The 26,217-nt window shown below is 43.1% G+C and overlaps 1 protein-coding gene across 1 annotated transcript in view; it reads right to left on the bottom strand.

Moving 5' to 3' along the window:
• The window catches only part of vstm2a (V-set and transmembrane domain containing 2A), a 30,404-nt gene extending 8,652 nt beyond the window's left edge, over positions 1 to 21,752 (bottom strand). Inside the window, exons 1-3 of the mRNA XM_086102416.1 lie at positions 21,139 to 21,752; positions 20,187 to 20,353; positions 1,007 to 1,057 (exon numbers count right to left, since the gene is read on the bottom strand). Coding sequence (XP_085958542.1) covers positions 1,007 to 1,057; positions 20,187 to 20,353; positions 21,139 to 21,217 — 297 coding nt within the window. The 5' untranslated portion in view covers positions 21,218 to 21,752. The remainder of the gene's footprint in view (positions 1 to 1,006; positions 1,058 to 20,186; positions 20,354 to 21,138) is intronic.
• Positions 21,753 to 26,217: the final 4,465 nt, after the last annotated feature.

Raw genomic sequence — 26,217 nt, 5'->3', positions numbered from 1 at the left:
GAGATTCATTTACTCTTTGTAGGGATCAGGGACAAGGCTGAGAGAGTTTGTGTATGTCCAAGTTGGTTTATGGGTCACCCATTGAGCACACTGGTGGATTTGCCAATCAGTCGGCGCATGCCCGGGCTAGTCTTTGATCGCCAATAGTGATTTTGGTGACTGGGTATGGAACTTGAGGTGGTACATTGTAACATCTTTAGGCAAATGATCAGCAAACTGCCGTTTTGTCTACGTCCCTTGTGCAGGCATGAAATTTGAATCCTTGTCACTGGGCTGCCTTAATCAGATGGTCGAACAAAAAATGGTTCGCTGGCCAAGCTGGCCACTCTTTGATGAGATCCTGCCAAAGGATGAGGACCCGGGTCTGGACTGCTGTCAGACACCGTCATTGGAGGGATTACAGATGTGCCGCTTGATAGGTTTGCTCACCAGTTGACGTAATTAACCGGATTCCCATATGTTCCACATTTCTTTGGTCAAGGCACATCCTTGTCAGTTAATCTCCTTTGGGATCTTGATGAAAAGTCCCTTTTATACATTTTGAAGATAGTTGATAGTGCATCACCACAGGAATAGCACTCACATGTACAACCAGAGAAACAGTGTGATTGTCGAAGGTTTGGAGGATCTTAACCAGCATTTTATCTGACTTCTGCCGTTCGTCTGCGATAGTAGAACACACACTTTGTCTTTTCTGAAACAATGTACTGTGGCTATCAGGATAGCATCTAAACACAAGTTTGCCCCAACAGAAATGACCATCCCATACCATGGCAAATGTCATTGCGCTGTATTGCTCCTTGGAAAAATGCTATTATACACCCTCTCATTATCATTAGAACGTAGAAAAATTATCTACTGCGGAGTGAATGATTATCCCCCCCGACAGCTGTTTAACTTTCAGCATTCAAGTATTTCTAAATTGTCCAATTTCTGCCACTTAGCACTCTGATTGAAATTCAAAGCGGACTTAAGAGAAGCACTGGCTTAATGGTTTTGGACTTACACTTATTTTTGTCCCCTCGTCATCGGGATGAGGCTCTGGTGTTATCTCCATCTGTGAACAAAGAAGCGAAGAGCTATTAGAACGGAGAAAGCAGCCAATCCATATCACCGGCATTGGCTCCATTTACTTGGACTACATTGAATTGGAACCCCATCAGTATCGACAAACGCGACTTTCCAACAACAAAAGCTCCCTCCATCATTCCAGTGGAAAAGTTTATGTTTTCCATTTTAAGCTAATAAGTATGTGTTCTGATTTGTCACCATCGCCTTCACTTTCCCATTTATTTCTATAGCCACCAAAGAATCTCAAAGGCCTTCACAGGTCCACTGTTGACAAATATTAATGACATAGACTGATGTAAAGAGGGCAAGGCGGGAAAAAAGAAAACCCCCCAAACATATGAGTAAAATAATAACATGTCCAACAACTTTAATGGACAGTGTCAAATAGGCATTGCGCTTCAACGACACAATGTTTAGACTGAGTGACCACATTCTGATTTCGTCACTCGTTGCACAAGGACTGTTTCCTCTGTTTTTGAAACTACTGTACAACGCTTATTTTTTGTGACTAATTTGTGGAATAATCACAAACGGCTGACACTCCCACACTTAAGAAACATAAAAGGGCCTTCGTAGCAGAGCTCTGCATGACATGGTACTTCCGGAGAGAGAAATATGCCTCAAGACCATCAGTCTCTGCTGTTAAAGTATTATCACCGAACAAAGCTTATGGCAATAATAAAAACTTTAAAAGTAGTAAAGCACATGAAGGAGTTACACCACAGGGCCCCCCCACACCCCCCAAAAGGTTTTTGTTGTTGTTGTTGCACTACGCTAGCATCATTCTGGACGACATACAGTGCCTGACTTTGCATTGTTTTTAAGAAGCATTACTTGAGGTTGAGTGATGCACCAGAACGGGCTTGCCTCATGCCTTCCATGCCCGAAATGAAAAGAAAAGGGCTCCTTCTGAGCATTTGCTGCAGAGAACGCTCGATTCTGCTGTAATTAGCATGTCGAACCCAGCGCTGCTCTCGGGAGGCCGCTTTATAGACAGGTGATTAATGAGCAGAATTACCGCCGCGTCCGGCTTTCTCTGTCCGCATGTAGCGTGACTCTGAACGTCTTGGTTTCACAGATGGACCTGACATACTTTATTGTATCGGAGAGACGTCGTGAACGGGGGGCGGGGGGCGAATCATCCGTCGCCCTCTGCTCTGGCGTGAGACCGTTTCATGTCATTAATTTCAGCCTTCCCCTCGACAAACTTCACAGCCGTTTTATGGGCTTCCCGCGCAGCCTATATTTGTCACCTGAGAAGGATAAAGTTTTGAGGGTTTCACTGCTGGAGAACTGCTCGGCCTGCTTTTAAACGTGAAGCGTTTGGAAGGCGGATGGCATGTCGCGACGCGGTGCATCTGTGCAAATAGTTGTTGAAAAAGAAATATGGCGAGTGACCGGCAAAAGATGAACGTGACCCGGACACTCCTGAATTGTCCCGACTTTATTGTTCAAGTCCTTGTCCCGATTGCCTGATTTTAGTTTCCTCGGCTGAATGAAAATCAAAGCACTGAGGAATACCAATGTAGTGGGGTCGTGGGAGTCTTGGGTCAGTAATCATCATCAATCATACTTGGAGCCATCTCAAAGATATTTTCAGATGGGACTTTGTGAATCGGGTCTATTTTCGCTCTCGGGCTGGTAGAGCGTGTTCCCGAAGATCCTGATGGTGGAGTTTCAGTGGCTCAGTCATGAGTAAAAGGGTCATTATTTCCTCTTTTCCTTTGCATGAAGTTTCTCTGCGTATTATCCGGAGGCCTTTCTTAGTCAAAGCCAGCAGCGCTTTAAAAAGTATCTCAAATTCAATCTTCCGCCTCCCCCGTGACAAAGCTCGTCCCCTGACATACTCGGCCCGTGCTTCGCGAAAAAAAATGTGTTTGATTGAGTACTCGTAAAATATGCGCTACAATTACCCGGTCTAAAAAAGCCTCGTTGACGCCCCGAAACTCAATTATCATAAAGAAAAGCTGTCAGGACTTCCACTGGAATAGAAATGAGACAATCCCCGTGTTACATGACAGTTCGGGATGATTTTCACCCATGACGAGTTAAGTGTGTGATCGAAAGGATCGCGCCGAAATGCTAGCATGCTAACAAACCTACGTGCGATATCGGGGGTGTACGTCCATGTTAGTTCAAGCATACCAGTTCAATGAAGGGAATTCATGTGCAACAACAACAACAACAAAAGGTACCCCGTAGGAGGTTTTCATGTTGGAATCTACTCGGGATCTTGAGTCGGCGAACAAATGTCAGCTAATGAAAGCGCATTGATGCGAGCGCGGACCTGCCTGTATGAATGGAGGACTGAATAAAGCAAGCATTGTTCTTCCTCTGGGGAACCGAACCCGGCAGGGGTTCCCTTCTCTCAGGGTGAACAAATCGAGAGAGGAGGGAAGACAGCTGGGCGGGAGATCACAGGCACGCTGCACTCTCAACCCGCCACTCACCCGTGTGGAACAGGGCGCATATATATTTTTAATACGGTCCGCCTTCGCACCTCATCGTTCTTTTCTGGAAACGGCCACGCGTTAAGGATCAATATCGTGCAACATCGATTCATAGAATGAATATTCATCTGCAATAAAAACTTCTACTCAAAGATTTCTCCTACCAATCCCCTCTTGGCACTGAAGTATGGTAATGTATTTTAGGCGGAATTAGTTTTTGAAACATGACTTGAGCGTTCAATTTAATTTTATATTTGCGTGCGAGTTCATCAAAAAGAGTGTGATGCAATTATCCATCCTGACCTGTCATTAAATTAATGTTTTTTTTTTTTTTGGACTGCTTGCACATTGATGACAACTGATGTACTTGAATCACTGTTCAGTCAATTCAAGTTTTAATCACCATTTACAGGGTGTTTGGAAAGTCACCGTGCCCTAATCAAGTTTTCCTATTTCAGATTCCAACCTCGAAACGTTCACAACAGAAGTACGTGAGTGCCAGTACAAATACAACGTTCCAACTGTCTAGATCACAGCTGCTTTGCTTATTTTTTTTTCTTTTGAAAAAAAACACACACCCTTTTCTTATCAATGAGTTGACGAATAAAGTGTAATGTCACAGAGAATATTTGATCACAGTCGAGGTGGATTGTAACGCGATGCCTCATTACAGTGCTCGCTGACTCCTGCTTGAAGATGTTTTTGGGTCGAAGCTTAGTTGTTCACCCTAATTACAGCCCACAGTTGACAGGAGTTCCTTTCACATGCAAACGCTAATCCCCCTTCACAGCCTATTGCTTTTATGACAAGGGACATGTTAATTACATGTAAAGCCTTCAATTGTACGTGTAAATACATGAAAGCACACTGTTACTTTTTTTTTACGCCAATGAGGGAATGTTCCCCGGACAAGTAAGGAAGTTAAGATCAAATAATGTTTCCCAGTTAAGGCTTATTAGCACAACTCAGAACATGTCTGGAGTGACATCACCAGAAATTGATCGTCTTTCACATCATGATTTGCACCTTCAGCCAAAGGTGTGGTCCTCTTTAGCAGTTCAGCACATGGATGGAAAACTGAACTGTGTGCAAGTGCGAGTTGCCACCGCATGCAGATGTATCAGTCCCCTCAGTACCCAATAAATTATCCTTCAAATAATGACACTAATTAAACCACACAAAGATTCTAGTTTGTATTTACTGTAACCGAGCCGCTTTTTGCTGAACGGGTTCATTACCTACTTGCCAATTGAGATGGCCATATTCTCACATTAATTAAATGCAGCCATGCAGCGTGAGACGTAAACGGCCCTGATTTGAGAGAAAGACGATACACTGTGTCTTTTTTTTAACAATACAATTACCCAAGTCCAAATATCTAGCTTTGAAACTGTTTGCGTTTGCGGCAAAGAAAGAACAAAAATAGTTGCATTGCTTTGGCCGACTGCATATCGTGAACAAAAAAAAAAAAAAAATTGTCCCTAGATTTGATTATGAGCGTGAATGTGTGTGCAACCAGTTCAGGGTGTACCCCGCCGACTGCCCAAAGACAGCTGGGATAAGTTTCAGCATGCCCCGCGACCCTCGTGAGGATAAACGGATTAGATAATGGATGAAAATTGTTCATCCACTAGTTGTGAATGTGAGCGTGATTCATGGAGATGTGCCTGTACATCAGAATTTATGTCACAGGTTTCTCTCAACTGTAGTGAAACCAATCCACACCTTGCCTTAAAAAGACAGCGCCTCTGTTTTCTTGGATCTTTTATTTTTTTTATTTTTATTTTTTTACAAGGCACTTCTGTTGGCAGCTTTATTGTTTCACAAGCCAAAAGCCAATGCAGCTTCTGACTATTTACGTCTGCGGCAGGCAAGGCTAAAACATCAGTAAATATGTCCAAGTTGGAAGCAGAGGAGAAGAGATAAAAAGGGTGTTAATGGGATCTCCCTTTTTTTTTATTATTGAAAGGAAGTCATTGTAGCTCATCATTTAAACCTGGCGGCAGTTGCCAATTATTCAGTCAGTGGAAGATATCAGATGCACTATTAATCTTCAGTTTGGGGTAGGAGGTAAACTGAGGGGACTTGTTTTTGAGTAGCGATGATATAATAGCGTACATTGATTGCTAGATATTTGTGGTTCGGCATTTGCAAATGTACCTAATTTTGCAAAGAGCATATCCGTGGTTATTCCCTGAAAAAGTTTCGCTCTTTTTGGGCCAAAACCATGTCCAAAATAAAAATATCACTTTGGCACCATTTTGTGCCATCAAGTGGCCGAAAAACTACGTGGCCGTGACGAGAAGAGCTCATATGTTATATAATGTGTCAGGCATGGTCAGCATCAGTTCATTCCGAAAGAAAAAACATTGTGAAGGTCCGGCGACGTAAATTTCAGGAGAGGCTTTTCAAAGCGCCACACGGCGCTGCAGTCATCTGACTGTCATCTATTATGCAAGGCTGTTCAAGAGAAACCCGAGGGCAGGTAAAATAAAGGAGCAGCAGCTTGGAAAAAAAAACGTCTTTGAAATCATAAATGAAAGCGCTGAAGACATTCTTACCCATTTCAATTAGAAACAGTGGCGGCTTGTTAATAGAGGGCGTGAGAGTGCCACCCAACACTCCACTGTCATAAGACAAAAATGTGCTGTCTATTTTTAGATGAGAAGAATGAATAGTACAGGAGTCAAGTTGTTTGCTTCAGCTCAGTGTGATATTTTTTTAAAGTTTTTCTGGCCTGGGGCACTTAAATCTTAATCCATTAACTCTGGTAAAAAAAAAAAAAAAAAGTTTGACATGCGCAGTCGCTCCTCTTCAATGCGTTACTGTAAATAGGACAAAGGAGCAGAATTCAAATCCAGCACCTTGATAGGGCCAGTTTATCAACCAGTTACAGTGCTGTCATGGTTGGAAGACTGTCGTCGTGTCAACAGCTCTCTGTGACATGTCCGGCCGTGGTTGGGCTATTGGAAAATGGAGGAGACAGGAAGTCATTCGGCATATTTACTGAAGACCTTTTGAGAGGAACCCTGACCAGTAGATTAGCAGAACCTCAACGAGAGAGAGCGCTGACTCATACGGCGCTCCAGAGACAGACGAGGCTAAGGCTTTATTTTGCTTTACTGCCTTGTTTTCAAATGTCAGGATATGACTCAGAATGGATTGAGACCGATATCATAAGGTAATATATCACTTTGTATCCTCTCTAATTGCTGCATGACACCTTCATGCTTCCAAGGGAGTATGACCCAAACCTGGTTGAGATGGTTTACTGTTGTTGTCTGTACGATGCTGTCTACCTGCTCCAAGAATTATCCCAGTGTAATTGATTAATATACTGTAATAGAAGAAATATAATAATAATAGTGACTCCTGGCTGGAGAAAAACTTAATCAAAAAAAAAACTTGAACTTGGAGCCGGTCACAAGAAGGAGTCGTGCCATTTTGCCCATGACGAAAAAGTTTTATGCCCATCAATCAGGATCCTTTGTGTATGATCAGCGATGATGCTGCCCCCCCCCCCCCCAAATTGTGGGTGCCGAGAGGGGGCAAGGATGCCCCCCTTAGCCGTTCCACTGTGCATCTATTGGCTAGAAAATTATCTATTTTTTGAAGTTGACAGAAAAAAAATGGCTAAAATTGTCATGCATCAGTGCATATTGTGGGATGCCGGATGTTATCCCCACTGACACGGTGCAAGAAGCGCGAGAGACTCAGGCCAGACCAACAGTCACGACAGACTGACACATTAATATTCATACATGCTGGCAACCGAGAGACTCCAATTAACCTGAACTGATGTTTTTTGGTCTAATGGAGGTTGGCGCTCGCACACACAAACCCGATCCTGACATAAAGTAGCCTTCACCCAGTGGAAGTTTTTGCTGTAATCTGACGAGTCTAGGTTTACACATCTTTAAAAATAATGTGTTTTAAAAGTTCCATTAAAAAAACTTTCAAAATGAAAGGGGTGTGTGTGTATGTATTGGTGGGATACTGTGTATCACACTGTTGAGGATGATTTCAACGGACAACCTGAATGAGTTCAAACTTGCTTTGAGATACGGGGGCTTTGAACATTTTCCTGCTCGTCAGAATTTGGATCCTTTCCTTGCATTGAATCCACAGCAGCAGGAGGCTACAGCTGTAAAGATCACAGATGATCTCACAGCAAGCCTCATGTAAGATCCTGGTTTGAAAAAATGTATATATATATTTTTTTAACCATCTTGAGCCACAGTATCCAATAATTGTACCGGCATCTATCCTGGCCTTGAAAGTCGACAGCAACCTTCTCGTGACCTCACTCGAGCATGAAGGCAAGGGTATTGTTTTGGCAACGTTTTTGTGTTTGTGAGTGATATTACCCACTTCCCAGAAAATGCAACACATTCGTATTCTCCAGTGCGATAGTGTCTATTCAATACAATTGTGCTTTTTTTTCTTCTGGCACAAAATTGGAATCCAGCTTGAGAAAACTTTTTGCAATGGTCATGAGGCGTAAAGATGTACCGGTATATTAAAAAAGAGCCAGCCTTTATCATTCCAGAGAGGTTCTGTGAGAAAGTGATGAAATAAAAGGGAAAGGAAATTTTTATGATGAAAAAAGGATAACCACGGCTGGGACATTTTTTTTCTGATGACCTCTAAATATTTCAGACATCTCACTTTGACAATTCCCCGTGATGAAATCCGACGAAAAGTGCGAGCGACGGATAAAATGACGCGTGCGTTTGGCAAATTGGAAAATGGACAGAGGTGTCGTGTCTGACTGCGATCTGATGTTTTGGGATCGGTCCCGACTGATCCGACAAATGACGGCGCGCTCGTGACACACGTGTCCAGATGGGTGTATGATCACTGTTATGACTGCTGGAGTGCAACAATACATTACGTGTAATATCCTTGTACTGCTATCCAGCCAGCGGGCACAAAAGCAATTAACGACGTAATCAATACCTCGAGTCAAAATACTGTGACAGCTCTATTATCCCTGGATGTAGGAGTCCGAGTGGGGTGCCATTCCCCCCCCCCCCCCCCCCCCCCCCCCCCGTGTGTCTACATACGGGCACAAACGTGCACACGCTTCCCCGTGTATCAGTTACTGGGCACAGTTTTGCTTGGGAGCGAACCGATTCTGTCATCGATTGTTCTGAATTGGAAATAATTTGGAATCTAAAGCTTTTGGATGTCAATCAGCATCCGGGCACAGACTAAATGCACCACTGTGGCATCACAGGCATTACCTGCGTTTGATTTTTATTTGATCTTTTTTCTTCTGAGAGATTTTCCACCTCTCGTCAATCCTCTTGCTAATTCCTTTGCTTTCCTCGCTCTCCCTTCCTGTCAGCATCGGTCTTTTGCTGTTGAAATACAGCCTGTCATCACATCAACAGCACTTATATCGAATCATACCTTTTTTTTTTTAATGTGCTCCAACTCATCTCGTCCTCCAATGAACCAAAAAAGTCGTCACAGAGCAGTAACTGGTATGATACTGGAGTTCATTTATTACAATTTGGAAGGATATTTATGAAAAACGACATTTGGATGGATTTGTTTGTTAAATAGCTCAACATGCCTATCAGAGTTAACTTCCTCACTTATCTTTTACAGTACTCTTTTTTTTTTTAAATTGGATTCAGCATCGTACATTTTACTTCAATCAAATAAAGCATTTCAATGGATGGAAGGTTAAAGGATTGTTTTGTGCACTAAAAAAACCCCCCAGCAAATACAATTCCAATTTCATCTTAGACAAGGGCGATTTAATTCTCGGTTAAAATGAATCCGACGACTGCAAATCATTTGAGAAATTAATCATGATTGCCCATAAAAGTCCTCTCCATTGGCTGCGGCCTCCTCAGGCAAAGCGTTATGGTCCCGACAAATCACCCTCTTCACTTGATTGGGGCAGGGGCCAGCGGCCATTTCCGATCGAAAAGAAATTCCCTTGTCCCACCTCATGGTGTCAAGCCATCTTGTCTTCCAACATATACTCGATTGCCATTTTCTTGCGGTTCTTGTGCATGCAGCCCAATTAGGTATCGACATTTCGGTAAAGCGGTTGCGCCGGGCACAAAGTGTTGTTGTTTATTTTCATTTTACTTTTTTGTGGTGGTGTTGTAGTTGCACTTGTGCGTCATTTATTTTTATTTTTTTAAGGTGATAAGACAGTGAATGCATGTGCTCGAGCATTTTGTGTAGCGTGCAATGTTCCATTCCCGGATTAAAAATCCGAAATGTTTAGAATTGCCAACGGATGATACGAGACGGCGGCAAAGCCCTACTTTTTTTTCTTCTATATGGAACTCCTTGACTCACTCCCACATAGTTTCCTGGCACTAAGAAGTCGCGGCATTTCAATACAAAATGGAGCCCCTCATTTCACTACACATAGTGTACTTGAAGATGAATGTATACAGTTATATAATATATAATATGGCTTTCGTGTCATCTGCTAGAATCTTGGTTTCACACTCCAAGTAAATTGCGGAGGGTCATTTCGACAAATCTAGTCATTTGCTGCCATCTTGTGGGATCTTGAGGCAATTACAGTACAGCAAACCTTTTTCGGGATGGGTGGGAGGGGTGTCAATGACTTGGCGGCGCTCATCCACAATCCCCTGCGAATAGCGGGTGGTCTCTTTAAAATTCTTTCCATGTAGTCGAATGATTAAATACATTCATCAAGTATTTGTCTCCCGTGTCTGTCTGTTTTAAATGTTAATGCGTCATTTCAGATCACCCATTCATAATGAGGACCCTGCAGACAATTCTAATCCGCTTTGCGAGCCCCTGCCTCGAAAAGGTTTATTGTCAGCCGAAGTCCTGAACAAGAGGACGCGTTTAGTATTACGATGACATGAATACCACGAGTACAAAACTAATTAGAAGAATGAAAACAAATGTACAATGACTCCGTTTTTGACCGGGCTTCCATTAATCAAGCGAGCGCGGCAGCGCAACTGACTTTGCTGCTGAAAGGCCGCCATCCCAGCGGATGGGGAGGACTCTTGTCAAATCAAAAGCCTTTCTAGGGGTTCCTACTCCAGCGTGAAAAATCGGATGAACTGAATCGGATGAACTTTCTTCCAGTTGCAGTCTCGCAGCGGCGTCAGGACGAGGCAGTGGCGGCAGAGGGAGAATCATATCTCCAAGATGGTGTTATCTTGCGTCACATCTGCTTTTAGTTGGACCACCGTCACTTTCTGACCCCTGACGTGTGAAAATGGTTTAACCTCTGTCACGAACAAGAGGATTGAACGCAGACTTGGAAAATATGTCCCGTGAGTGAATATGTTCACCCCTAGGATGAAAAGAAGACAAAATGGAAGCTCTTGTCATTTAAGAGACGATTACGTCATCTATACACCCTTGTCAGAACTCGACAATAAATCAATGTTTTGTTTTGATTTTTTTTCGACATATAGGTCAGAATTGGATGAATTTTTGGACACTAAGTTGAAATGTTGGCGGTTGTTTATAACGATCTGTCCCTTATCTTTTACATTATTGCCCGATGTCAAAGCAAGAACCGTCTCGTTTTTAACTCCGACAACTTGGAACCTTTCGATTCAAGGCCAGCACCCGGAATCGGAATGAACCCAGGAATCAACTGTAATTAGGCTTTGCCACCGCTTCAGTGATGTGAAATACTGCCGCTCCACTTTGGCTATTAACACATTAAATTTTTTTTCCATTACAAACCCAAGCTAAAAAAAAAAAAAAAAAAAAAATTAAGAAATAAAAATATGCGCCCGGTTATTTGGAAAAAGTCAGCCATTTCACTTGCTGTGATTACATTCGGAGAGACCATTTGGAACGTGATATAATTTTACGGTAGAGCGCGCAAAGAAACTACTGAGGCGCTCGACGCGGGGTACACGAGCAACAGTTAATGGTCTAACTGGGGGCTTAATCCGGCTAAATTCCACATGGCTGAAGGAGCTTTAACGTCGCGTGCCCTTGCGGTTGTCGCGTCAAGCCATTCAATAAAAGACGCCAAGCGGGGTACATATTTCATTGCATTTGCAACATAGCGCGGCCATTGAAACGGTGACGGTCGCAGTTGCCATGCAGCAGGCCAGCCAGCTCGTAATGAGCAATTGACGTCTCACTCAAAGGCATTCGCTCGTCTCCGGAGGAATGTAAGGTTAAACTGATAACTTTCCGTCTCCTTAGCTGCCATACTCACAAGGCCATGCTGGCTTAAATATACGCAAAGGACAGTTCATGAATAATTGAGCAATAACAAGTCCATGTCTGGAACACACTGTATCAATTCTGTTTTGTTTTATTTTTTTATAGAAGAAGATTAATTACTTTGTCAGCATGCATATCAAGGAAGACAACCGCGCAGAGGTACAATTTGTATTTTTTTTTTCTGAATTCAATAATGGGGCGTTAACTCATTCAGTACCAGCCAATTCTAGACCAAGTCTGAAAAGACGTTTAAAAACGTCTTTGGGAGTGAATGAGTACGCCACAACAGAACTTGGAGGTTGCGAATCTTGAGAGATCTCCCGACAATTAAAAATAAAACAAACTCTTTTTTGTCATATTCATTAAAACAGTCATGATACAACAGTAGTAGAGGATAAATGTGACCTGTCGATGGCAAACAGATATAATCTGCCATTTCGTGTGCGCCACAAATGATTGATAATCACCGATTGGTGGTTTTCTCTCGGATGTCAAGTTCATGACACAAGATGAGAGCCCGAGATGTGAGATTTTGAATTTCTTTTTCACAAATTCTATCTATCACGTACCGTCATGCCATCACGACCTTTTTGTTTGTTTGTTTTGACGAGTAGAGTTGTGTCCCCCACCATTATCTAATCACCAACAAGACGTGCTGGACAGCTTGCTTGAATGAAGGAAGCAAGTCCCCGCTTCAAGCATCGACTGTCTTCATGTCATTGTCCGGCCAATCAAAAGACCGATGTTGATTCACGTGGGAAAGTAAATGAGAGTAATGAGAATTATTTTGCACGCACGTATGACTCTTGCACATATTTCCCTAGAGGCTCCAAGGACCGCTATTGCGTCACAACCCCATATGTTTTTTTTCCACCCCCCCATCTGCTCATCCCTGCACTCCACCATCTTATTCGTCCAAATGCAGACAAATACAATCAACGCGGGTCAAGCAGTCGCTGGTCAGCCAAGGACGCCGTTTTAAAATCGGACTTTTGTTGGCACGCACAAGGGAGAGTAAGATCCAGATCGAAAAAGGTTCGGCGAAACCCGTGCGAGCGTGTTTATTTGTTGATGGATGGCAACATATGAAATTCATCATCGTGCATTCCAAAGGTCATTAATTCGGTGCCAAAGATGTCCGAGCAATGCTGTCCCTCACCCGGTTTCACTCGGAGCTCATCAAAAAGTGATGCTTGATGTGACATGATGCCGCTAATAGAGCTTTGATCCCACCGGGTCAAACTGTGACACATTGTGTCTCGGGCGTGGAGCCAATCACGCTGAACCAAGACAATCACTGTGACTTCACTGCGAGTGCTGCAGTGCGCTGCGGATGCAACGCCGCCGCTGCCACCCACTCGCGCTCGACGCTAAATTGCTATTATTTGATAGGAGCCGCAGCGATCCGCATGGAGGGACTCAAGCGAGGGGAAGAAAGTCAGTCGTCAAAACTGCGCTCCGTCTGATTTAGTCTCCATCGCCGAGAATTCACATGTGATGAGCAAAGATAACATTCCAAACGCATGACTGAGCGGATGTTAATCATGGACCTGTCGAAGCAAGGATGTGGGAATCCCTCTGGACCGTGATAACGCAGCTTGTCAGTGGAACCTTAAAAGCGGCTTACATTTGATTATTTTAAATGAAGGCCTCGATTGTTCTACTTAATGAAACTTTTGTAGCTCGTTCGGACTTTATAGCTCGCTTCCAGAAATGCTGATAGGGCCCCTTGGGTTCTGGGGAAAAGTTGAAAACGTCAGAGCGCAGAGCTAGCTCATCTGAGAGAATGAGATTCCAGAAGAGGACGAGGGAGAATGCTCGAGGTATGCAGAGGCAGGTGATGACATCGAGCTACGCATTTTTTCAACTATCACGCCGATATGGTCAGAAGAGTCATTAAAAATATATATATATCCAAAAGGCAAAGTACCGACTGATAATTTTTGCTTCCTGTTTTAAAATGTCCCAGAGTGAAACTAGTATTTGAATTGAGTCTGTAATGATTCAATCTGAAAGGCTTTCGGACACAAACGAGCATTTGACAAATGAGGTTTATTTTGAAAGTGGCATTGTAATGTAGCGAACGAAGTGAAGCTCCTCCCCTGACTTCAACATAGTTGCAATGGTAACAAAATGGTGGCAATATTCGAAATAGCTGAATAGGTGAGCCCACATTGGCTTTCAAATTACACTTGACATAATCTTGGATCAACACGATGTTACAAAGAACTGGAAATCAAATAAAACAAAGAATTAAGCGCAATTACCCACCCCGGGGAATTCCAACACACGCCGGATCGAATTTGCATCACAATGCGGAAAGAGTCGCTGCCATTGATTGTAAAAGAACAAAAGCTTCTGTGCCCGCTGACTGTACCTGAGCCTGATGGGGAGCTTCAAGCAGTTCAAGAGTGAAATGAGAACAGGAAGCATCTGTCAGTGTGTGAATGTGTGTGTGTGTGTGTGGGTCCACCAAAACGCAAGCAGCATCCCGCAGAGAGCTCATGTTCACCGCAAAGCATTTGGAAAGCATTACAATCATTACCGACCTGTGTGGGCTACGAGGCTGATGGCAATAGTTACTAGAATGATGCATTGTACATGACGACTCCGGGTGGCGTGATGTCAGCTCACGCGCTGGAGGAGGCTGCACTTGGGCAGCAATCACGGCGCCAGGCGGACGCTAAGGTCCAAAAGAGCACGGCGTTTCATGGATTCAATTATTACCTTATTGTTGCTACCCACCCCATGCAAAATAGATGGCTTGCTATGATTAGGTTGCATTTTCTTGTCTTCTTTTTTTGTTTCCTTTGGTCAAAGAGGGCCGGTGCATCTGTTGGGTAATAGTCAATTAGAATGCATTTATATTCGAACCGCGGGAGCCAGCTTATCCCGTATTTAGCTGCAGGGCAGTCTTGCATGATGTCCTCTCTCCTATTTTCTTCTCTTTTTTTGAAATATCTCCCTGAAATGGAAATGCGGTTGAACGTAGCCCCCATTGGGTAACTCCAGCTGCAATGCACTTCAGGCAGTGTTGGGAGGTATTAAATGTAAAATGAATTTGTTCGAAATTCAATCGTACAAATGCGCACGGGCCAATTTCTGTAGCGCGTTGGGCTATGTTATCTCATCCGGTGCAGCACTAGTCTTTAGAAAATGAAGTTTTATGATACGGCAGGTTAGAGACATGCAAATGCACAGCGAGAAAAACAGGAAGGTTTTCAAACAATATCAGCTCGTTCCCTCATTTTTTTTTTCATCAGGAATATTTTGATAGCTCCACATCATACAGCATATTGTCGAGCTGCTACGTTACATAACCGCATTAATGACCTACGAGCGTCATTGTTTCATATTTCTGGCTCCTGCCGATATTTGATGATGCAATCCATTGATTGTAAGCTTTTACAAGTCCTCTTTGAAAGGAGCAGGAGCGCTCCCTTCACATATCTGACTCGGCTTTTCTTGTTTTTGTTCCTTATATCCAAGCATAATCCTAAATCAAATAGAATTAGCTGTGGAAAGGGATTGTAAAGATTTACTTAGTGTATTGACTTCACGGCAAACAGCAGAGGCCGGATTAGCTGGGGCGAAAACAAGAAAAAAAATGTGTGATCAACTTTGACATCATCAGAATCCACACCAGCAGAATCGAAGCCTCTGAGGTCGGGAAAGAAAACTTTTATATTAGTTTTTTTTCCCTGTAAATTTCAATGAGAATTAGTGCCACTCTGAAAAGTAATGTTTTCAATCTTCAAACCCCAATGTTTGTGTAGACTTGTTTTGTCAAACATTACATAACAAAAAAAAAAAAAAAAAAACATCTTCCAAAAAAAAAAAAAACCCAAACCGCTAATGGGTGTGGGGTGGTATGAGGGGGGGATCATGGTAATACCAGTGAAAAGTCAACAATATAAACAGATATTGTAATATTTTTAAAAAAATCTGCAAATATACCAAATCCATTGGTGCTGAGTTACAGGGGTCGACTGTAGTTTTAAGTTGTAATATCACTCGCTGCTAGATGGCAGAAATGTCTTAGTTACACTTACACTAGGTCTTAGATTGCCCTATCGGCTACTGTGACATGAGTATGCCGAATTTATTTTTTGGGGGTATTTTTAATGATATGCAGGACATAGTGCCTCCAATAATATGAATAATTGAGGGAGTTGATTTTTGTGAACAAGTGTACAAAATGAATTGATGGTTTCCTGTTCAGCAGTTTTGTGCCATCCTTGAGTGGCAATGTTCATGCAAGAGAGCCCTTTGTTGCAGCTGAAAACGATTTCGCCCAACATGGTGTCCGCCTTACATAATTACATGGATGATTCCGTTCAATTTTATTCCATGTATTCATCAGAGTTCCCCTTTAGGCGAAGGTTCGAATTAGCACCCGATGCTAAGTGGGACGCGGGTATTTTCACAAACAGTTAACCCGCTAAAAATTTAGCTCGTCGTCATTTGAAACTAGTCCAAGTGTAACAATTCCAAACCTTATGGGTGTCAATTACTCGCATATTTTTGCTATTTTTCAACAGGGCTCGCCCGATCCCTATCCTCTCAGCGGAATCCTACTAGTAGTGCATCGATCTGTTTTCTCTCCTACTTACAGTTCAGTTCAGTGTGTACTACTACTCCATAAGTGGCTTCCTACTCCTATTATTAATATTGGAGGAAAAAAAAAACACATTACATACTACAATATGTATGAAGTAGTGCCCTTCAATTATTTAATATGTGATAAACAAACAGCAGCGAGAGCCCAGTGAATAAATTTGTTGTTCACATACAAGCCAGTGTTTATATTGATTAAAATGAAATGACTCCTGACGTGCCTCATCCACCCACTTTACTATCATCAAGGGTATTCTCGTATGCATCCTCCATTAAACAGTCGCTTTGTAGAGACATTTTCATCGAGGGAGCCGGAGCAACGCGCAAGACTGTGTTTTGTTTTGAACGGGTAATATATTTCAGCCTTTCTATCAATAAAGTTGCCATTTTGGTGAAGGTGGGGAAAAATAGGGGGGCTTATAGAACACCTTGATTTAGTGCCGGATTGAATTAGAGCTGCGGCTGCCATGCCCTCAGTAACGAAGCGGCAATTTGTGGGCTTTTTTTTTTTTTTTCCATAGCAGCAAGCATTTCGCTCATATTTGGTTTTCCGCTTCTCATCTTCCCCTTTCCTCCGTTTCTTTTGCTCTGACTTGAATCAACATCATCATAGTTGTTGCAAATCCTTTCAGCAGCGTCACTACTTTTTCTTTTCGGGGGAGGGAGGGAGGCGGAGGAGGTGGTGGCTGATGCTTTTTTCCTGCATGTGAGTGATTATGTACTGGCAGCGTCTCATTTTAAATGCAAAAAAAAAAAAAGTGGTTGTGAAAGATGAGTTGTAACAATGCCGTCCACATGAATTGTCCTTTTTTTCGGGGAGGGGGGTCGGCACTTTTACGTCTGTAAAATGATTTCAGAGTTAAGAAGCCTTTCTGCTTTGGAGAAGATGCAACACATGTACATGGAGTATGCCATCCATTCAAATTGCTCCGACAAAACGCTCTGCCTCGACTGTTTGTTTTTGGGCATCTCTCAAGTAAATGAGTCACTTGAGTTGCGGTTCCAGAAGTAAGCCCTGTGTGCAACCGAGAACAATTTGTTCATATTTAGTGAGGATTTTTCAAGGATTAAAAAAAAAAAAAAAAAAAAAAAAACATTTATCAGCTGCCCCCTTCTCTGCCACAGCCCCCTTAGGTTAGAAACTGCTCTTCTGATGTGTTATCGGCTCCAGACAGGCCCTTATACTGTACATTCGGTAAGGTTGAGTTAAGTGACAGAAATAAACCCGGTGCCAAGTAAAAAGTCTACAGACTAGTGGTTTTTTTTTGGGCTTTTAGAACACTTGACTATATAGTGCGGCTCTTCTAGAACAACGCTTATTTACATTTGATGTCACAGCTGTAGGCTACATTGTACTTGATGTTGAATGAACATTAGCTGCATATCGGATGCTGCGGGGCATCGCTGGCATTGTGACATTGACTGAATTATACATGTACCATGGTAATGTTAGATCGTGCAAGTACTTTAGTATGTAGCGCTCGTCGTGAATATTGATCGTCGTCATCAGTCTGTAAAAGTCAATTTCGGTATTTGACACGTTCAACGTGACTTGAAATCGACCTTCACGGCCTCTTTTACAATTTAATGGTGAACACATCGTGTCACGAAAACAAACGAACAAAAAAAAAAACTATTAGTTACTAGCTTGGCTGTATGTGCGACCTTTTTTTTGTCCATAGCATACCTTTAATTTCTTTTTCTGACACAGTATTGACACCAAAGTATTGTCAATACAGTAAAGGAAATGTTATTCACCACATAATTCAAAAATTGTCTTTCCAATAATATATACTATGCCACTCCATGAGTCCAAACATGTGGACTAATATGAATTAAGCAGCGAAATCCACCTGTTTTTATCCATCTCAAGGGGGGAGCGGCCATTTTGTCACTTGCTGTCGACTAAAAATGACATCACAGTCGCCCAGGGCTCCGCATGACTCGTGTGTTTTCTAAGCTCGGTAGAGGACTGCAAACACATCTCAATTTTCAAAGCTGCACCCGCACGGTTGGCTGACAATTAGGTTTAATCATCAGGGCATAGATCCATCCCGCCTTGTATCACTTGGCAGACTGATGTGGAGCAGCAGTCATTATGTAACAAAGATATATTGGGGGAGGGGGGGGGCACTTGAAAAGCGTGCCAATACGGTGGCAAAATAGAGCAACGCAGCACGCCGCTGGCACAACACCGGACGTCCCCGCCATTTTTGAAGTGCACTGCCACAAGACTTGCCGCGAGGTTATCACTGCAGATTGTGCCCTTTTGAACTCATGCAAGTGCAATGATCGCCGTGCTGCTGATAAATAGTCTACTTTCAACCATCAACTATTTCATTTGGGATTTGTCAATCTCAACCGAATTGTTAAATATGCACTCAGTGTGCATCATCAAAGAGATCCGATAACAAAGCTGTGTACAAAAAAAAAAAAAAAAAAATCCTAAAATTCAGCACCTCGGCAGTTGTGCGGGCAAACAACATCTCTAAACAACAATCTTTAGTCAGTTCTTCCACACAGTGGAAACTCAAGAGCGAATTCTCAGCTATATGTGTTGACTCGCTCACAAAAATATATGTCCTTGGATGTTGAAAGTAAATGCACCCAACCCACAAGTTCCCACTTTCAGACAATATTTCTTTTATTGCCTAATTGCTGCCAGTTTGCTCCAAGTGTCAGGCACATCACTTGGCATTCATTTGCTGTGAGCTTATGCCGTCATAGTTTTGACAAAACAGCCTTCCAAGTAATAAACGCTGGGTTCGAGTGTAATGTCTGCATCAGTAGGCCTCTGAAGCCCACCACCCAAGAGTCATATGGGATCAATTCCACATCAAAGCCTGGCCAATGATGTTATAAAAGCCGCGCAACAATAGAACAATAATTAAAGCCTCATGGATTTCCACAACAGTGTCCCACTCACGCGCGCCGACGCTGTATATCGCCGCTTCTCGTCGCGGTGATTGAAAGAGCTCAGCCTGATGCTTGTCACAACAAGACGCCAACCTTTTTGTCAATCTCGTCACATGCAGCTACCTGACACGCAATACGCAAGCCGCCGTTGCCGTCCATCTTGAATGCGGTAAACACATTTGAAACACTCTCATCCGCTAAGCAGTAGCTCATTGGCTCAACATCAAGCTGTCGTGAGCAGCAGCAAAACATGAGACGCCGAGATGATTTTTTTTTTTTTTTTGAAAGGCACAATTTCATGAGGAAAGCGTCAGAATGTGCTTTTTGGACACAGGAGGCATTTGCATGAATTGCTCGGCTCGCTCGACAATAGCGCTTTATTTAGATAGCGTTTCACTGCATCTGCAGCTGCAACAAAGCACTTTACATATGACATAAAATAACAATACAACAACAAAAGAAAGTGAAAACAGTAACTTAATGACACCAACACACAAATAGCAGACGCCAGAAAACCCCAGTTGCATCTTAAAATGAAGTCGAACATATTCTGGAAGCCAGTGAAGGTAAACCAGGATTAGGGCAATGTGCTCCCTCTTCGGAGCTCCAGTTAGGAGGCGAGCAGCAGCATTTTGGACCAACTGGAGACACTTGTGGGAGCACTATCTGACTCCCAAATGAAGTGCATTACATTCATCCAGCCGAGATGTAATGAAGGCATTATCTTGTCATTAACATTCCAAATGAGCAAAATGTTTTTTTGTTTTTTTTTAATCCCCAGATTAGTCGTGAAATACGAGTTCCCTCTATTTTCCTTAGTTGGTTTGACAAAAGCAAAATCTGCTGAAGCTTAATCTTAAATATTAATACTGTTGAATACCAATGTGAGGATATAGATCGATATGTGATTCTGCTTTTTTTTTTTACCTCTTCGGTATCCACATCGTCCACGGCCTCAGTGGGTTCCGGCGCTTTCACGAACCACCACTGGATCTCCAAATAAACTGACGTGGTTCCGCTCTGGAACGCGCACGCCATCTCTATGTTTTGTCCCTCTTTAACCGTCATGTTAGAGGGTAGATCAGTGAAGCGACCTGCAGAAGATGGAAGGGAGATGCGTGGGGGCGGGAGTTGCAGAGATAATGAGTCAGGGGAAGATGGAGAGCAGGGGAATGAGAGAAAGCGTTGTCGAGGTAAGTTGGTGATGCAGGAATTAACTCCCGAGACAGTTTTTTTTTTTAGGTCTCTGCCCCTCCCGTCTTCACATCAAAACAGCTCCATTGCTCAATAACGCCACACCGTAAATTACAAGCTGTTCACTATTTTTGCACGTCATTGCAAGTATTGATAGAGAGCAAGAGACAGACGTGACTTTTGGAGGTAGCCCAAAAGAAATTTTGAATCAAGAAAAACAACATATCTGGGGGGGGGGGGGGGGTTGTTTGTTTTTTGTTTTGTGTTTTTTTTTTTTTTTTTTTTTTGCCGGGGGCGTCTAAAAGGTCGTTGTACTTAATGCCGTCAAGAAGCAGTGAGAAAGTGCAATCCAATGCAGTGTGAAGGGCAGATGCTTTTCAGCACCTCGGACAGTGACATTACGTGGCGACAAACATTTTGCATGAGGCAGATTGACAATTTTCCTTCGGACTAAAACAAAAAAAGAGGTTTTGGGCTCGACGCGTAAATACATATCAAGCAGTCACCAGTTGCATTATTTGTTGGGGGGGGGGGGGGGGGTGGTTGACGACGTTGTCCGGGACGTTTTTATAACACATCTCGCTACTAAGATTTGCCGCTTTCCTCCAAAGAAACGCAAAAAAACCCACTGCGCACTTTTTTTCTTCAACAGTTTCTCAACCCTCGCAGCCTTTGAAAGTCTTACCTTCAAAGGAGAATCCGAAATGCACACAAAACCCAGCCAAGAAAATAAATCCAGCGGTATCATGAGAGGTCCACATCATTGCGCTGCCGAGAGCTTTCTTTACATGAGCTGTAGAGGGCAAGAAAAGGCGGAGGGAATAAAGCCAGCGAGGGGGGGGGGGGCAAGAGGGGGGAGCAATCAAACAGTTGCTGGGTCGCTGTTTTGAAACGGAGGTTGCCGCAGGTTGAATATGCCGCAAACTAGCGCCCGCCGTTGCTCAACTTCTCCCCGTCCTTCTTTCTTTTCCGTCTGCGGCGTCTGTCGACTGCTCGGCTCGACTCCCAGTGTGCAAAATAAGCAAGCGGCGAGCTGCGGGACTTGCTGTGCAACACCGGAGAGACGTCAGTCAGTCTGCTGGTGAATCACAGTGTGGCGTTCGCACTTTTTTTTTTTTTTTTTTTTTTAAACCGAGCGTGTCCTCAGCGCTCCTTCCTCGCGCTATTCATTTAAACATCTCCTATTTTGGTTGCCACATGCCAGGCAATTTATTTAATCAGAAAAAAATATACGTGACGCAAATGTCACCATTCTGATTAAAACTGTTTTGCAGATTGACACTGACCGCCGCATCTCACTTGTTCCAAATTGGGTCTAGGTGCTTTTAAGTATTTTTTTGGAATGTAACGTGGGCGTGGCTAAGATTGCAGGGTACTTCAGCTCAGGAAAGTGTAGCATAAAATAGGAGAGGTGGGGAAGGGGGCGGGACGGGGGGGGGGGCGGCGGCAGGGCAAGTGCAGCAAGTCATAAGTCATTAGTATAGAAAGGATCCCGCTGGAATATTATTAGTCTCATGGGAAGACTGAGAACATGCAGTCCTTTTGCATTATGCACTCCTCGTGCCACTCCTTGGATTTGTGGAAATGTATTCAGAGTACAATCTGGGTGCATTCATCCGGCTAAATCACCTTTTCTCTGTCTTGAAAGCCATATTCGTGCTGTTCTTTTGGAGGTACATACCGGTAGGAATAGGTCCCTGAGGTTAGGACAATTCAGAACTAGGCCAACATTTTTCAAATGTATGCAGCCAACCACTGCAGTATTCAGGTTCATCTTCACAACCCTGTATTGAAGATTTTGAGGCATTCGCTTTTTCGACACTTTTTGCAGTAATTCAAGATAGTCGGAACTCAGAGGCGCGTGCCATGTTGCGACACAGCATGCCAGGTAGCGCTGAGCTCATCTGGAAGAGATTCAGTCAAATAAGAGGACGCGAAGAAAAGCCCGAGAAGGTCCCCTACCAAGCTGTAGTGAACCCAGAGAGCCGAGAGAATAAAAAGCGACAGCGACCGGCTAATCTCTTCAGCAATACGTGCAAAAAGATGAGAGGAGTCGTTGTACGGTATCACGCTTGTCTTCAGCTTGAGATTCGCTTCTCACCGGACGGTGATGATACGCCTCCTGTAACATATAAATGGGATTATGGGTGGATTATTACATAAACAACTGATGTTGTCACTCAAGATATTAGAAACATAATGTGGTGAGTGTTTTTTCGTGTTGGCATCGACCGCGATAAGTAATGCATTCATCGCCGACCACCCACCGCCTACCTGTGATAGCTTTTTCAATGGCTCTTCATCCAAAACCCCTCCAAAAAAATGTAATAAAATAAAATGTGGAGCTCAACAGCTTGCAGTCTGCCCTGTACTTATATGTACCCTTGACCAAATAAAACCTGCCCTAAAGAAAACCCCCATGAGCTCTCACCACTCGAGAGTATCCGCCACAAACTCCTCTTTATCATCTCCAAAGCCTTCTCCAACCCGACTTCACCCCAAGGACTGCTTTCCACTCTCCCTATCCCTCAGATCAGCAGATGACACTCGGGCGTGGAGACATGATTTTTTTTTTGCCATCTCATGTTGACAAGTTAACCAAACCCAGCAAAATGGATCGAAACACAGTTTGAAATCATTTTTTCCTTTTTCGTTGTTTTAGCCAACTTTTCTTATTTCTTTACCTTCTATATCAATGATTTAAAACTTTCCTGCAAATGTGTTTAAATGTTGCCAATGTGTGTTCTCTTCAGCACCCCCCCGTTATGTAGCAATCAGAACCCCTAGGTTCTGATTGCTACATAACATGCATAATGTGTGTGTGTGTGTGTGTGTGTGTGTATGTATATATATATATATATATATATATATATATATATATATATATATATATAATGGTTGTGACAAGAGATCATCTGCTTATTGTAGTGGAAGACACCCTTAAATATATGCCTCCATCGGCTGAGTCAGACAGCGCATGATAAATATGAGAGCTACTCAGTCCACTGGAAAACTCATGGCCTTGTGCTGCACATGCCACGAATGTACATTGGCAAAGCCCGTGCAAACACACCCTTGCTCACTGTTTAACCGACAGGGAAAATGCTTTGGGGATGAATTTGAATTCTTTCACCGAAAGCATTTCCCTTTTTCCATAGCATTTTTTTTTTTTGTGTAAGAATGTGGCGCATGTGGTGGTCTTTTGAAGTACAGTCTGCGAAGGGCTCCCCGCAGCGCTTGAACTGGTGGAGGTGGGGTTGCGTAATGGTTCTCAAGGAGTGCGAATGTGTTGCGGCTTTGTAGTTCCCAGGTGGTGAACTTACCACCTAGTAGGTTCCGATTGTATTGTAAAGATGGGGGGGCACACAGACAGACACTGATGGCACTTTTGCTTCTTTTTCATTGCGGTTTTATTCCGCACGGGCGGGCATCGTTCATTTGTGAATGGTGCGGGAGAAAGGAGAGGATTTACAGTTAAAATACAAACGCCGGGCAACCCGACATGGATTAACAAATCTATCAAAGACGACATTTCGAATGGTGTATACGACTCTACCTTGTGTTTAACCTCCCAAAGTCAATCATGATCAGCACAAAAGTTCTTTTCATTTTCCCTCCTGAAATGATGTCAAGCCACCTCTTTAGTTTCGGGCTCAAACTGTAGTTGGAAGAAACCCTTATCGTACTTCCGCCAGAATCCAAAGGAGGTTATCATTTTTGATCTTTGGGGTAATTCAAAAAGACAAACATTTCAAAGCGACGCTTTTCAAAACAGATGAGGACTGTTGCAATCTTAAACAAATGCATATCATGTATCTTTTAAGGTTACATTTGGGGGCAACTTGGGGGGTTTGATGTTCTTTGGGAGAGAAGATAGTGTTGACGTAAAATCCTGAATTCCTTTTCACGCCTAAATGGGCAAACGGTATCACACCAACCACCACAACAGCCGTAATAGCTGTCATGTATCTCGGGGGTGTTTCGACTGCTGCGTAAAATCCGACCAAATAGATGCTCACGTCCAAGCCTCCTCGAGGCAACATTAATATTCGATAACATTGCTCTGATGTTCCACGACAATGCTTTGATCAATCATCGGACAGATGAGTAAGAGTGATGCTGAGTCACTTCTGATGCGGTACTTCTCACGGTTCGACTCGGCGCACGGCGAAGGCCATCTGGTCTGCCAGTACAATGGCCATTAGGCAGCGAAAGCACACTTTTAGCTGGTTCCCTGCCAGCATCCGTGTTGTCAGAATGCGCACACGCCACGATGCTCCCCTAGTGCAACAGAGCGCAAAAAAAAAAAAAATAAAAATAATGAAACACTTTTTTTTTCCCCCAGCGCGGTGACGCAAACGGTAATTAATTGCCTCCACATTCAGCAATGTTCATCAATGCGACCGCCGGCAATGATATTGCTTTGCGCCAAACTCTCATCTTTCCTTATCACACCAGCCAAAGGTTTCACGATTGAGCAAGTGAAATTTCAACGGAATGTTGAGAGCGCAGGATTGACCGGCTAGGAGGCGAACACCGAGACATTTGTGTTTGGCGTGCACCACATATATGAAAAAAAAAATATATATATATATACATATATTGACGAGGAGAGTAATCCAGCTCCTTTAGCTTTCAGATGGTCACATAATCTAAACGAAAAGGAGTTGGTACGAGTAGAAGCAGTAGTACTAGAAGTAGTAGCGGCAGAAGAATCCCATGAATTTATGTTAGTGTATAATTAGCCTAAGAGGTAACTACAGTGCGGTGGTAAATTCTTTGTGACGGGTTGCGTCCTGATTTGCGAATGTCCTCTTCACGTTCTTGTCACAACAGTCTAGAAAAAAAAAAAATGTTGAAGAAAATGTCTGAAATGTTGATACAGGCTTTCAAACAAAAATGGCCTTCCTTCCTTAGTTTTATTGTTCATTTGGGTACGCCTATTTGGCAATTGGAGTTTTTAAGTGGAGCAAAAGGTTCATTGATTACTAGATTGATTTATTTGTGTGCTTTAACAGTGAAGTGTTTTCAGCGGATATTCCGACAACATTTGAGAGCGGAGAGAAGAGGGAGCTTGATTTTTCAGGATTTTAAAACCTCACATTATATAATTGGTGTTCATTTTTTTTCTTAATCATTCACAGGTTGGCAGGAATATTCACAACACGTTTCACAAGTCCAATTTCTTTTCACTGTCGAGGGGCTATTTTTATTTAATTGCCAAATGAAACACCAATATCAGTGAAACAAAACATCTGGGTCGCTGGTGTCTTGGCAACCTGATTCGCGTTGGCAACTTTTGGCAAACGGCATATTTGCGTGCCTCAATAGATAGTGTGATGTTGTCCCCGCAAGTCCATCTTATCAGCAATGATTGAAGCAAACACAATCAGCGGTGAGAGGTGCCTCTAAGCCTCTCGAAGGCTCAAACGCAAAGCCAGTCACACATCAATGAAGAGATCTCATCAAACATTTAAGCTATCAGCTCCACGGCAAATCCATTTAAATGTGTCGAGCCTTCATGTATAATTACAACCCGTGATGACAAACAGCCTCTTCAGCAAAAGGTAGAGGGACACATGATGGCGACGCGCTACTTCCAGCCAGGTGATGAGGTAAATGACAGCAGCGTGACAATCTCAACACAGTTTCTTGCTTAATGATAATTGCTTGCCTCACCACGGTGGATTTTGCCAAGAGCTTTAGGTCGATGTCACCTTCCTGCTCCGAGCCCGGCGCTGTGTGGGTGGCAAATTATATCGTG

The sequence above is a fragment of the Hippocampus guttulatus genome, chromosome 21 (genome assembly GCF_054856545.1).
Source record: "Hippocampus guttulatus isolate MCC_2025c chromosome 21, RoL_Hgut_1.0, whole genome shotgun sequence".
Taxonomy (NCBI): Eukaryota; Metazoa; Chordata; class Actinopteri; order Syngnathiformes; family Syngnathidae; genus Hippocampus; species Hippocampus guttulatus.
This window is presented reverse-complemented; position numbering and strand designations above follow the sequence as displayed.